The 15,344-nt window shown below is 41.4% G+C and overlaps 1 protein-coding gene across 5 annotated transcripts in view; it reads left to right on the top strand.

Moving 5' to 3' along the window:
- Positions 1-15,344, top strand: part of Dnm3 (dynamin 3) — a 471,739-nt gene that overhangs the window by 425,960 nt on the left and 30,435 nt on the right. For all 5 annotated transcript variants that reach the window (XM_075988409.1, XM_075988405.1, XM_075988406.1 and 2 more), the window contains one exon: positions 9,630-9,794. In XM_075988409.1, the coding sequence (XP_075844524.1) occupies positions 9,630-9,794 (165 nt within the window). The remainder of the gene's footprint in view (positions 1-9,629; positions 9,795-15,344) is intronic.

Raw genomic sequence — 15,344 nt, 5'->3', positions numbered from 1 at the left:
GGATAGGTTCGTTTTCTTAGAAATGTCACCTTTCTTACTAATCAGTCATGCTACACGGTCATAATACATGGGTGTTCAGATGAATCCGAAAGAGATGTAGCGTCCTTCTGACTCATTTGATTTTAAGCCTCCATGCTTCAAGCACTTACATCTGAGAACATTATAAAATTGAAAACATTAAGCACCTATCTGTAGCAATCCCACTAGAACCAGCTGGTCTGGACAACCTTGAATATCGGAGTCACTTCCATTTGAGTGACAGAATAGAGTATGAGCAACGGAATCAGACAACCTATCATAGCTTTGTCCCTAATTGGTTTTGTGAATGACTTCAGCTGGTGCATATATCATAGGGCGGGTCAAGTCTGAAGCTACTGATGACAAAGACCTGTGCTCATCTCAGAGCATCCTGGAGCTCTAGAACCGGGACTGCTGGTGACACTGGTCTAGGCATCTCCCACATCATTTGAGAGGTCTTGGGGGAAGTTAGTCTTTACATCCTGTGGCTTCATGACTCTGGCTGTTTTCCAGAAATAAAGCAGTGGCAGTGGACTATACTCTGAGATCTAGTCTAAGGGGGACGTTTTCAGTCAGAGCTGTAACACTTCATGTGGAAATCTGGTTTGTATCATTGACGAGGGCAAGACTCAGTAGTTCCACGGAAGATTTGGCAAGTGGTCTAGGGTATCCGTGTAATCCTAATACTTAGCAGGTAGAAACAAGAGGATAAGGCATTCAAGGTCATAAAATCTTTCCCAGATTAAAAAAAATCCTCTAATGGCAAAGGTCCCTGCCTACATGGCCCACTCTGAGAGTCCAGGACAAGTGGCAGTGGACTATACACCTTCACATCTGGTCTAAGTGTACCTTGTATATGCTGGACAAAGACTCTACCCACTTAGCCACCTAACTCAGCATTTGCACCTATAACATTACCCAGTTATTCTTTTAAAAGTTTTCATCTTGGCTGTAAAACTAATTATTTAGAATCATAAACACGATAGTATATTTTTTAGAAGTTACAATCTGTTTTCTAAACTACTTTTAAAACAAGCTAGGGGCCACATAGCATAGTCCAGGACAGCCAGGACTACATAGAGACACTAAGAAATATATTTTCTCTAATGCTCTTCAAATAGTTTGTGCTTAAAGAAAATAATAATAACAACAACAACAACTAAGATGTTCTTATCATGTAGCCTAGATTTCCCGGTAACCCGCTATACAACTTTTGAAAAAGTTTCATCACTTTTTATGAGATTTTAAAAACATTTTAAGTGTTGACCTCTTCATACACGTAGGGTCTTCTTCCAATGTCCTACCCGTATAAACTCCATGTCCTCTTTATACATAGATGAGTATAACTTGTGCTGATCATGCCTGCATATGTGTAGAGCATCATCCTCTGAAACATAGGCCACCCACCAGAGGCCAAGGCCCTGAAAAAAACTGACCCCTTTCTTTCCCCAGCAGTCATCAGCTGCCAATAGCTCCTGACTAGTGGGCAGGGCCTCTTATGCCCCTCCCTCCACTTCTCTGTTGGAGTGTTTACTGACTAGATCTTTTGCAGGACCTGTGCAAGCAGTCACATCTGCTGTGAGTGAGAGACACTATGGTTGAAGTCTTTCGCATCTTCTGGCTCTTACAGTCTCGATGCCCCACCTTCCATGATGTTCTCTGAGCCTCGGAGGAGGGGATGTGACATGTATGTTTCATTTAGGACTGAAGCATTGTCTGCTGCTCTTTCCTACACTTTAGGACAACATGAATCTGACTCCACACCGTCGCGTACTGTTAATTTAATGCACTGATCTTTTTTTTTAAAGATTTATTTTATGTATATGAGTCTGACTGTATACCTGCACACCAGAGAGGGCATCAGATCCCACTCTAGATGGCTGTGAGCCACCATGTGGTTACTGGGAATTGAATTCAGGACCTCGAATTAGCAACCAGTACTCTTAACCACTGAACCATCTCTCCAAACCCCGATATATTGCTCTTAAAAAAAACTTTTTGCTTAGAATTTTTGTGTGCAAAAACGTTAATTCATGCACATTGAACTTTGAAAGATTGTCTGCCTTATAGAGAAAGCATCAAGTAATACCAACTGCATAGTTACAGTACTATTTTAGTACACAGTTCATTTATTATGAGCTCCCATAGCTCCAGTGCTGCTTTCTTAATATTCAAATTTTATTGTCCATAAGTTCCTTAAATTTACAGTTCATCCATATAAATATTTTAAAGGACAAAACAGTTATCTGTTACTAGGCTTTCTTTTACAATTTATAACTTTTTTCTTCATTTCAAACTTTGTAACAAGACTAACTTTTTACTGCACAAAATTGTAGACCCTGATATCCATTTCTTAGTGAGGTTTAAAAATGCCAGCTAGCTGGGCATAGTGGCATGCTTGGGTGATGAAGACAGGGGGATCAAGAATTTAAAGTAAACCTGGGCACCATGGGCTCTATCACATAGCCTTGTCTCAAACAGCAAGTGTGTGGGTATTAAAGAGCATATGCATCTTTCTTTAAATTTTCCTACAATTATGCACTTTAGATAAAGATATTGAGAATAAATTCTCAAAGCATGCATTTACACTTGGTCTCAACTATCAATTGTTTATATGAAAAGTTGTTAATTTATGGCAAGCAAAGTCAGTTTGTAAGGACTGAGATTGCCCCCAAATAAATATTTACAGTTTAAAATGCTTAGCATGAGGGGCTGGAGAGATAGCTCACTAGTTAAAAACACTAGCTGTTCTTCCAAAAGACTGCAGCTTGGTTACTAGTGCTTATATCAGGTGGCTCATAACCACTTAGAACTCTATCTCTGGCAGATATGGCACATACAAGTATAAGTTAAAATTTAAAAAATACTTGACATGAACTTTTCATATCCATGAGCTCTTTGTTGCGTAAAGCAATAGAGACTTCTAGCTAAATCAGTGGTTCTCAGCCTATAGGTCAAGCCCCATTTGCAGGTCGAACAACCCTTTCCCAAGGTTTGCCTAAGACCCTCAGAAAACACAGATATCTACATTATGATTTATAACAGTAGCAAAATTACAGTTATAAAGTAGCATAAACTCTATGTTTGGGGATCACCACACATGAGGAACTGTATTAGGTTACAGCATTAGGAAGGTTGAGAAGCACTGAGCTAGATTAAAGGCTACACAAGAATTATGTCTAAGAGAATTTCAGGATAGGTTGTATAAGATTTTTAGGTTGTGTGAAGACCCCTCATTTCCACCTTTTACTTATAAGAACAATTTTACTGATATTAAACGTGAATGTCATTATGAACCCAAAGTCTCCACCCTTCTCCCTCCCTTCTCCAATTAGTCACTTCTGCTATCATCCAAACTATTTATTAGACAGATAAATATATGTTGGCAGTATACAAAAATATATTCAGGAAGCTTTGGACTGGGGAAAGTTAAAAGACACAAAGCCATTTCTCAGTTAAAAATGTCATTTGTTGCTGTTGTTTTCTTGTTGTTTGTGTTGTTATTGTTGTTTTCAATTCAGTAAGTCTTTAAAATTCCAAAGGATCTTAATAGCAGTTGAATTTCACATTAATAACATGGTTTTAAAATGTTTATTATGGTGTTACTTAGAAATGTGTTTAACATTCCATGGAGAACAAAGACTAATAGTGAGGTAAAATAATTGATAAGTTCAAGAAGAATGGAAATGAAAGGACAGGACAGAGCTTGGTCTCGCCTGTCGATGTCAGTAGTGGGTAACCTGAGTCCAGTTGGGCTGGGGTTTCCTCCTGCATTGGGGCCTCTAGCAGATGTGTGTCCCTCCTGCTGCTAGAGGTTTTGTCTGCAACCACAATTCAAATCTCTGGATACCTTCAGTTGTAGTCAGCCCAAAGCAGAGCTGGGTGTAGGTGGTTCTTTATCTGGTTCATGGATTAAGGGCTCTACCTTCTAGGACTGCAAAAGATTGCCTTCATTTCCCCCATGGTGACACTCTCAGGCTCAGTGTCTCAGGTGTCTTCTGAAACAAAAACCCAGCTCCTCAGAAAATGCCCCCAATATCCAGTAAGCTCCTGCAAAAGACTCGAGGGATAACAGCGGGCATGACCTGCCATCGCGGTGCTCAAAATCTCACCCAAGTTCTGAGATCATTTTTCAAACGTTCCCAGCCATAAATATACCCTAAGGTCCTCTGTGCCCTTGGCCCCTTGAGCACAGCCTTCCACTCAGGCTTCCGTTCTTCTTTCTGTCCCGCCCACTTGGAACTCGCATGTGGGCCTCTGCTTTTCTACTTCATGCCTTTCACCGTTCCATGCCACACACTAAATATTCAGTGATACTTGCCGCGTTGCCAGACTGACACCTAGACCACCCTCCTAGGCTTTCTGGATTATGGTCCTCAGTCTGCTTTGCACCAGCGTGGCTGCAAACCTTGAAAGCCGTAACTTAGAGGCAAATAACTGGAAGTAGGGAAAGTTTTCAGTGAAAACATTTCCAATAATGTGGGCCTGGAAAACACTGAAGGTGTGTTTCCATGGTAACAGTGTTTTCATAACGGTGACTGGGCTCTCTAAGGAAAAGTCCAATCATATGTATTTTTTTTTTGCTCTTTGTTTAAAGTAGTAGTGAACTGTATAATCATATTAAGTGTTTTAAAGAGGGCAACTGTTGGTTATCTGGGAAAAAAATGTGTATAAATCTGTAGGATATTGTCCTGTGTTCTCCACTGTTGAGAAAAGATGCAGTGAGTCCCTGGCCTTGGTATTTCTATGTACACATTACTACTTAGATACTTTTAATACCCACTATTCCACTTTTCAAGGGCTGATCACAACATTACTCTCTGCATAGTTCTAGTGGTCCTCAATCTTATGACATAATTTAGAAAATTTTCAAAAGAAAATAAAAAAGACATGAAAATTAGGTGTTCCAGTCAAGCTTTCAGAGTTCTACATAATGGAGCCTTTAAGATTTAATGAAAATTATCCCCATTTAATATTTCACTCCCTCCCCTGTTAACGTAGTATACTTTACAACTTCTATACTAAAAACTGGGGGCCACCGAGGTGGCTGGGGGTAAAAGTGCTTACCACCAAGCCAGGCAGCCCAGGTTCAATCACTGGGACCCACTCGGCTGGGCTCCTGAAAGATAGCCACACACTGTCCCTAAGCTACGTAAAGATATGGCATTATTTCTTCAGATAAACTTTTGTTTATAAAAAAAGACTTTCTTAAATACTATGTGACTAACTTATATAAAAAAGTTATTGAAACTTTATAAATTTCATATTTGTAAGATTGTTTTCATTGCTGTAGTTAGAGTTCTCAAAAGTTATTTAGAAAAAAAAAACACGCAGCAAGACGGTCAACCCGTTGCGTCTTCCAAGAAAGAAGGTTTCTACGGTATTTCTCCACATTTTGTAAACAGCATCAGTGAACCTGCACATAAAAGGTTAAATGTTTGCAGACCACTCTGGTTTTGCCCCAAAGATCAGAGACAAATTACTATTTTTATTTTACATTCCCTTGATGAGGATAATGACAAGCAGCTGTCACTTCAGCGCTCCGACTGCAAAGAATCCAATTGCAATCCTATAATTTAAACAAAGAAAAAAATACAAACTCATACACAGCACACAGCCAGAAAGAGGCTAGAGGTTTTGAGCTGGGGTCGGGGTAGAGGAAAGGAGCATTCGCTTGCTGCAAGTGCTCGGTTAAAAAAAATAATAATAATCCCACCTACAGACTCTTTCCCACTCACCTGGCACACAATAGAGAGGCCGGTTCCTGCTTCAGTGTGAAATCAACATCAATCTGCGTTCTGGATTTCATGATTTCTCTAATGTGTCCATTGTGTTCCCAGAGTAGCTAGGATTTGTGTGAGGCCACAAGTCTACTAGATTCCCAAAAGCTGAGTAGAATGTCAGATTACCTCATTGGCTGTTTGGGAATTTCTTTAACGTTTAATGTTCAGAATTTGACCTTTTTAAAAAAAATTATGTGTTATTTGTCATCAGAATCAATGGATTCCAAGATGTTCTTGTTCAGGTTTATCATGTGCTTTGGCCATGTTGACTCCCTGACTCCTCTGCTATCCCCTAGTTTTCTTCAGTCCCTCTTACTCAATAGGAGCCCCTGTGTTTTCATGTGTATGTGTGTTTATGAGTGTATATGTAAAACCAAAGTTCTTCATGAAATAATGTGATACTTGTCTGTTTGAGTCTGGTTTAATCCCTTAATAGAGTGCACCAGTTTCATCCATTTTCCTGTAAAAGGCATAATTTGATTCTTCTTTATGGTAGAATAAAAGACATATGTGTGTGTGTCTGTGTGTATGATATATATATATTCATACATACATATATATATACACATATATATATATGATTTAATTTTTTTTGAGGAAACCCCATCCTGATTTCCATAGTGGCAGAGCAATGTGCAAGGGTCCAGCAAAGTCTATTGTGGGTTTTGTTTTTGCTGTAGGAACAAGCATTCTCACAGGGTAATATGTTATCTCAGTGTAGGTTCACCTTTCTTTGGTGGCTAAGGAACTTTTTCATGTAGGTATTGGCCACTTGTACTAGTAGTTTTAGAAGTTTCATTGTTCTAGAAGTATCTCGTTCATTTGTCCGTTTGTTGACTGGAGGATTTGGGGGCATTTTAGCATTTGAGTTCCTTAGCTCTTTATAGATTCTAGATATCAATCTCTTGTCAGATGTATAGCTGGTAAAGATTGTCTTCTATTTCGTAGGCTGTGGCTTTACTTCCCTCCTCTGCAGAAGCTCCTTCGTTTCACACACTCTCACTTGCCAACTCTTGGTTTTATTCCGTGCACCATTGGGGTCCTCTTCACAGCCCTAGCCTATGCCTCTGTCCTGGGATGTTTTCTCTCCTAGCCCCGTGTCTGCTGTCCATTCTGATACTTTCATTATTGCTTATGATTTCAAAACGTACAAAAGCAAACGTAAAGCAAAGTAAACTGTTTATTAAGTGTAGTGCGGAATAGGGAGGTTCCGCATTTCTACATGAAATCAAATAATGTAGTTTTGTTCCTAGAGGTTCAGTGTGTCTTGTTCATTCAAGCTTTCCTTTTTCAGTCAATCATTTGGTTCGAGAATCTCAGTATTTTAATGACATTTTCCTAGAAATTTTTAAATTCTGTATTATTTTATGTATAAAACTGAATTGATACAATAGTTATTTTATACTTCCTGCTTTTGAAATCTAACTCATTTTACATTAGTTGGGTGGATGTCAGAGCTTCTAGCTCTATCATGCTCCTCTGTGAGGGCCAATAGCCCTGGTGCCCAGCGCCTAGCACTGAGGTGAAGCTCTTCTGCACAGAGTGTTTATAATGGTGTATAAAACACAATGAATGCTGGAAGTGGGCTCCGGGGGAGGGACCAGGTTGACAATAAAACATTATAACTCCCATTGTTTCCATGAACATTGTAGGTCAGAGAAACAAACTGGATTGTACTGTCATCTTGCGGAGCCTTACGTTATTTTACATAGGAAACTTCTCTACAAAGCCTAGGTTCTGTGCATTGGGGCATCTTTGTTGACTTAGGTACACCCATCTATAGCATGAACCACTTCCCCCTGCCATCGATAACACGGAGACCTGTGCGAAGGATAGAGAAATACGATCTGAGACTCTAGTGGGGGGAGCACAGATATAGGATGAATGACAGATAGTGTAAGAACGTGCGGAAGTGAGTTCAGAGGAAGGAGCAGAGCAGGATCCAAGGGCGGCAGGAGCTTGCTGAAGAGGTAGTGGTGGAGCAGATAGGACGTACAAGGGGAATTTGCACAAGCTAGGAAGAGAGGGCTTCCGGGAAGGGGGCTTCTGCGGATAACAGAGGGGGGTGTGTAGTTGAGCTAGGAAGAGAGGGCTTCCGGGAAGGGGGCTTCTGCAGATAGCAGAGGGGGTGTGTAGTTGAGCTAGGAAGAGAGGGCTTCCGGGAAGGGGGCTTCTGCGGATAACAGAGGGATGTGTAGTTGAGCTAGGAAGAGAGGGCTTCCGGGAAGGGGGCTTCTGCGGATAGCAGAGGGGGTGTGTAGTTGAGCTAGGAAGAGAGGGCTTCCGGGAAGGGGGCTTCTGCGGATAACAGAGGGGTGTGTAGTTGAGCTAGGAAGAGAGGGCTTCCGGGAAGGGGCTTCTGCGGATAACAGAGGGGGGTGTAGTTGAGCTAGGAAGAGAGGGCTTCCGGGAAGGGGGCTCCTGCAGATAACAGAGGGGGGTGTGTAGTTGTAGCAGTAGTTAAGCTTTTATACGTAAGGTTTTAACTAGAAATGTTTTAGACGCTTTTCATCTAAAATATTAGTTTGTCACAAACTTGTTATTTAAAAAAAGAAATAACTATTATACCGATTTAATTCTTTCATGACCCAATACCACTTTTAAGAAAAATGGAACAGCAGTATCCCAGCTACCCCCGAAATCCTCTTCTTCTGTTAGCCCACATCAAAGGATGGGGTCACAACCTCAGAGCAGAAAAGGACCACTAATTTTCAGAGCAAGCATATGATATTTTAACATTTTCAAAGAGATACTTCTGATAAAGTAATTATTATTGATAATTTTGTAGCCTAAAAATTTGAGTTTCATACATGCATATCACAGAGAAAAGACCTGTCATTTATAGATCCAGTTATTGAGTACAGTTCTTTGGCCTGGAGCTGATTGAAAACCTGGCAGATCAAAGTCTGTACATTTCCAAAGGAAAGTACTCCAAGCCAATGTTAGAAGCAATAAATTATCACCCCCCCTTTACATTCATAATTAAATCTTTCCAAATATGAGAAAGTAGCCAGACCGCTAACAATATCTGTATGATGTTTTGAGGTTTAGATGGTTCGACCTGACTTGAAATAGAGACCATTTGTTCTAAATTGATTTCAATGCCAAGGCAATAGGTCAGCTCTTAATGATGAAGATGCCATTCCAGCCCAGCCTCTGGGTGGATAAGCCAAAATTAATTAACTCAAGTCGTAGAGTATAGAAAACAGATGCTTTGCTCATGTTGCACAAATAAATTCTTTGTGTATGAAAGGGTTCTGCTTTATTCAAAGAATAACACATTGGAAGTTAAAATGGCTGGTTTTCCACAATGGAGCCAGCCCTCCGCAGTGGTGACAGAGGCAAGCATTTACACAGCAAATTCCAGCAAGTGCATGAAAGAATCAATTATCTTCCAGATCTCAAATTTGGACTCCTGGCCAGTCCTAGGGGACTGAGGTTTGAATCTGGGCTGATCCAATCCAGAGCAAAGCCAGCAGAGCCAGAGCTACATCAAGGTTATTCTAACTGATAGGATCCCTGGAGGCTGCTCCCAGAGGCTTGCATCTGCATGGGCTGTTTGGACTCAGGCCTCTGGCAGCTTGCCAAGGGCTTAAGCACAGGTCGTTCTCCCAAGGTATCTCGTCAGGTGCGCTGTTTATTTGGTTATTCATCTCAACATTCATTCAGCATCAGAATGTTGTCTTTTGCTGGAACATGCTGAGTTCAAATCAGAGTGATAACCGTGAGGTTCTGACTGATTTGAGCAGAATTCCATCATTTGATGTTTGGTATTGTTTTCATTCTGAGAGAATATGAGAGAACCGCATTTTGTCCCCCTTCTGTTAGAATGAAAATGACGAAAATGGCCAAGCGGAAAACTTCTCCATGGATCCGCAGCTGGAGAGGCAAGTGGAGACCATCCGCAACCTCGTGGACTCCTACATGTCCATCATCAACAAGTGCATCCGAGACCTAATTCCAAAAACAATAATGCATCTTATGATCAATAATGTAAGTGACTCTAAACTCTCCCCTTTGAAATCTCAACCCCTTCCCCATCTGGAAATGGATCACCTTTTCTTGAGCGTCTCTGTGATACTTTCTGCATAACCAGAGCATTTACTGCCCAGGTGTGTGGTTCTGCCGCTCTAAGTGGGTAATGGATGAGAGAGAACACAGAGGAAACTTCCAGCCACAGCGCCAAGTTCCTTCTAATTGGCTCTCTTCTAGAAAAAGAGCAAAGAATACCATATTCATGGACTTGCAAAGTAAGCAATGAGATCAGATGTCCACACTCGGCCTTGAGATTGAAAGTCAGAGATAATGCTTTAATACTTTTTCACACGCAGAGAGAGTTTATAACAATATGATCGCTTTTGCCGCCTATAGACTATGGAATGTTCTTTTCACCTAGGAAAGGACTTATTACTTATTTCCTAACTGTGCAGTCAGATATACTGGGTTTTTTTGTTTTGTTTTGTTTTTATCATTTTTTGAGACAGGGTTTCCCTCTGTAGGCCAGGCTGACCTGGAACTCAGGGGACCCTTCCTGCCTTAGCCTCCCAAGTGCTGGGATTCCAAGTGTGAACCACTGTGCCCAGGTCAGCTTGACTTTCTAAGGTAAGGATGCTATAACCACCAATCTTTCAGAGATTGTAGCTATTCGTTTTGTCTGGGCCTCTCCTTCTTTGGTTGGTGGCAGTCTGGATGTGGTACTTAACCTGTGCAGTCTGGCTTTGTTCTTTTGGTAGTTTACTTTTCAAGGTACAAATGACAAAACAGTTAATCGAGAAAATACCCCTTGCTGAATCTTGTTAAATAGGACACCAAGCATTTCTGTATCTTCACTTTCTGTATCTACATAAATGCCTATGTATTTTTTTAAATATATTATGAATGTGACTTGTGAGAAGTAAAAAATCAGATTGCAAAGCTGAAAGAGCCCTAAACTGGAATTCAGGAGAAACCTGAGCACTAAGCCTGGTTCTTGGGCTCTTAACCTAATGTGACCAATTGGCTGCTATGAGTTTGTGTCTTCCTTAAGGATTTGTTCCAAAAGGATAGGTAAGCCAAGGTGCTGTGGCAAATGTAAGCAAATATTATGGCTGTTTATTTAAGCACTATTAAATCTCAAAACACAGAGAATTATTGTTTCTAAACTTCTTCGTGACCGGCTTGTCTATAACCTCTAGTTGTGTACGCCTTGATTTTAAGAAGCCTTGATTTTAAGTTGGCCCTCAGGCGGCCAACCTTATATTTGACTATATTTATGTGTCCAAGTAAGAGAAACAGGATACTTTGAAGTCTACGCAGCAGGTAAGCAATGAGCTGGAAAAGGAGAAACTATAAATATCACCACGGCTGCTCAGGGGTCAGCCGTCTGACCTGAAGTCCAGCTTTTCAGCCCCACTGAGCCGAAGTCCGTCACTCCTGGAACTTCAGTGGGAAAGTGAAGGGACCTCACAGAACCATCAGACAGTGTGACAGATGTGGCTGCTAGCTATTTAGACAAATCTGAAGTCCTGAACAAATAGTCTGTGTGTCTTGAAAATTGCCCTCTTCACTTTGCGTAAATGAATTCAGGTTGTTTTGCTGTGGTATATCAGGCACTTGCTTATTTAAACATTTTCCTGATTAGGGATCATTTATCTTTCCACTGTTTTAGCAAGAGTCATTAGTCCTGCCTTCGGCTCCAGCTCGCTTTGCTCTGCGTTATATTAAGTCATCAGCACCGGAAATCATACTTCCTGCCTGTGGCTCCGAGTAGTAGCTTGACACAAATTAGTTAAAAGGAAGAAAAAAAAATCCTACTGCAAATCTATTCTACTTTCACCTCAAACATTAAATGAAAACATACAACGCACATCCACACGGGAAATTGTAGCTTCCCCAGCTCCTCGTTGCTGAATTTGCTTACTTTAATGAAATACCCAAACACCCACCTACGGTTATTGTTCTTGGAGTGAAAGCTCTGCCAGTTACCTCGAGAGGGACCTCACATAAGAGTCATGGGAAAGGAGACTTCAATTAAGACCTGAACTCCAAGGTCAGAGACTAATAGGAGTGTGGAGAAAACCAGCTATCAGGACATGCGGCACTCTTAGGAAGTAATAGCAGTCTCTGCTAGACATTTAGCTTTTGCATCTACGAGAAACAAGTGGCAGACGGTGACTTTTCTTGAATATTATTATCGTGCCTCTATTTTTCCTATGGATAAAAACATTTTGTATCCATATTTCGAAGTTATGTCTTTTTCAAATAGAGAATGAAATCTTCTTAAAACAATGGACTTACATTCTCATGGCATCTCAATGCCCAAGGCTTTCTGTTCATTCCAGATGTATCCTGTTAAGCACAAAGAAACAGACCCAATAAATCAACTGTCCTATACCATGCAGGGAAGCTGGGGTTTTTAAATTCAGTTTGAATTGATGAAATGAGAGAATTAGTAATAGAACCACAACTAAGAAAAGCAGTCTGAATTCTACCTATTCTGTGAACTGATATTCCATCAGAATGAATAAATGCTGAAGATGGGCTCTCTCTGTCTTCCTAGCCCATGGCCTTTCACCCTGGAAGCGGGAATGGCTGTCTGGCCTCTTGAAAAAGAATATGCTCCAGCCAGCTTTCATAAAGTTCAGGATTCAGTGGGCAGTTTCCTTTGAAAGTTTACATTAAGTGTTCTGCCACTCAGCTCTCCATATGGAATTGTTTAAGAAGTTTAAAGCCAGGCAATAAATGCCTGGCCTCAGACATACTGTAAGCCTTTGTCTATTGAAACCCAGCAGCTGTTTCATTACTTAAACATACCAGGTAACAGCGGCACAAAGGAACAGCGAGTTTATGACAGGCGGCCATGAGTTAAAGTCACAGCAGCAAAGTTGCGTGGGACTTTAAGACTAGCGCACATAAAGGCCCATGACGATGGCGTCGCCCCCATAGATCACCCCGCCAGGAGTGCTCCATCACAGAATGTGGGAATCCAGCTTTATTCTAAAACATGCATGGCAGGTTTTATTTTTGTTTGAACCCCAGGGACATTTGTTCTCTTCCACATCTCCTACATGGAAAACTGAGGCACGGAAAGGTTAAGCACCTTGCCCAAGATTGCACAGTTCAGTCTGATGCTGTCTCTAATCCAGCAGCAAAGAAGGTGCAAGGGGCCGGGGGCATCTCTAAGTCAGTCCTACTCAGAGAGCTCCTGCCCCCACCCAGTATGCCCACAGGATGATCTCCCTGGGCAGTTCCCATGACTCAAATGAACATGAGAAACAATGCCTTAAACCTGTCTCTCATCCAAACAGACTCACAGAATACACAGTGGAATGTAAAAGTTCATATGAATTCTTTAAAAACGGAACACTGAAGTCGTGAAACCCAGAGGCACTTCACACTCGGAGGGTGCTGCGGAGGGCCCAGGGCCCCTGCAGCTCCACCGTGACCCTTCTAGTCATCCGCTCTTTGGTGGAAAAGTAGTACTAGGTGCCCTAGTTTCAAAACATGCCCTTAACACCAAACCATTGTTCTAGCGTTCAGACCATGATCCGTGTGGGGAAGCTAAACCCAGCAGCTGCCCCTTCCCCACCAAAACGTTCACAAGAGGCTCTCCGGACCTTCAGCCCCTACCAAGGAACACTCCACTCTTTCTTATATTTTGCCCGTCTCCAAACTTCGGATCTCTTAGCATGTACATCTTTCTGGCCTCGTTTGCCCAGCATTTTGAATCCATAGAGGTTGTATTTTGTAGAAGAAAAATGACAGAACCAAATCCACGGGGTGGGAGCAGGGGGAGCAGAAGGAAGGGAGGTGGGAGGGTGATGACCTGGGTGGCACATCCCCAGATGAACAAAGTGAAATTACTCAGTGAAAAATTTTATACACGTGAGTGAGCCACAACGCCCTGCTTCATGCAGAGACTACCCTGTAGAGACGGGAGTTCAGGGAAACTGTCTCCCAGGCAACCCAACTGTCTCCTGGTGAAAGTGTTAAAACGGCTCAGTCATAACAAAGGAAGTTTAAGATAAAGAGCCGAACATCATCAGGGGACTAGGGAAGGGTTAAAAGTTAGGAGGAAAACATGTGGAACGTTTTTAATGACCTCACATTCCTTTACAGTGAGCACTGGGACATGCTGTGGTAATGCCTGTTTATTTAGCCTGCAGAGTTTGAGCTGGAAAGGGATTTTGTGTGTGAGAATTTTTGTGAGCCACACAAAGATGTATAGGTTATAAGGTGTTATAATTAAAAGCATAAATATTGCTCCAAATATCCCGTCCAAGTATAATTGGTCTGTTCTGTTCGCTGAGGTATTTTCCAAATGCTATTATTATATAAGGAAAATCTACTCAGTCTCTAATTGCACTGCAGAATCCTTGATTTAAATATTTGACACCCAGATGGCTCAGAAAACCCCTAAAGTATCTGGAACCCCCCCATGCAATGTTCCCACCCTCATCAACTGGGGTTGTTGTTCCAAAATCTAGTTGTAGCATTGAAAGGTAAGGGTAGGCTAGAAGACAGCCTAAACCTTTCCTTACATTCCCCCCCACACACCAAAAGAATGTTCACCAATTCTGGGTCTTTAAGCATTTCTTGGCAAATGAAGACATAGTGGCCAGCAGGTAAGCTGCAGTGTATAGTATCAGGGCTCATTATTTCGTTCCGTAATTCAACTGTTGATTCCGATCTGCTTAGGAACTATTTTTGGAACATCATTTAAAATTGTATTTAATAGGACCTAAGTGGTATTCCAGCAAGATGTAAATCTTCAAAAGAGCTCAACCCCACTGATCATTGAGGCCAGGGAAATCATCTGGTTTTGAGTTTTAAGTTGCACCGTTTATCCAAGTGTGCGCACACACACCCCACCATGGAAGGTCTGTACAAATGTCTCTGCCTCCATGGACACCTGCATGTGTGTTTAGAAAGGAATAAACCTTCAAAGACCATGAAATATTCCTAAGGCCAAATTGTCTCCCTTTCTTCAAAATCTGACTTTCCTTTTTGCCACTTGCCTGTCAGTTATCCAGGCCAGAGCCACCTTCCACCAGTTATTACCTCCCTTGCTCTTCTCATGCGGACACCGCCAGATGGCTTTTCCTTTGTAATGTTCTTCACAGGTTCCCATCTTTTCCATTCTGTGGCACCGATCGTCATTCCACGAATTAAACCATAGCCTCCTATTGGGTCTATCTCTACTACTAAGCTTGCATTTTTTTTTCAATTTAAACCAGCTTAATTTTTCTAATAATTTATTTCACTTACTTGTCAAAAGCCTTGCATGGTCTCATACTGCCAAATGGATAAAGTTTAAACACTTTTCATTAGTACCAGAGATCTTATATTTTGCCCTAGATTTACTGATCAAATTTCCTTTTCTACCTCCTAGACAGTTTCCTGAACAGTGTGCCTTACATCTCTACCATGTTTGATTCGCTCTTGGTTTACAGGGAACTCTGTTGATTTCCCCACAATAAGACCATCCTGAAAGCTCATCAACACGTATTCTGGGTCAGTCTGTCTTTGCAAATCCCCAAACTGCTCAGAAAATCATGAAGGTCA

Source organism: Microtus pennsylvanicus, chromosome 10 (genome assembly GCF_037038515.1).
Source record: "Microtus pennsylvanicus isolate mMicPen1 chromosome 10, mMicPen1.hap1, whole genome shotgun sequence".
Taxonomy (NCBI): Eukaryota; Metazoa; Chordata; class Mammalia; order Rodentia; family Cricetidae; genus Microtus; species Microtus pennsylvanicus.
This window is presented reverse-complemented; position numbering and strand designations above follow the sequence as displayed.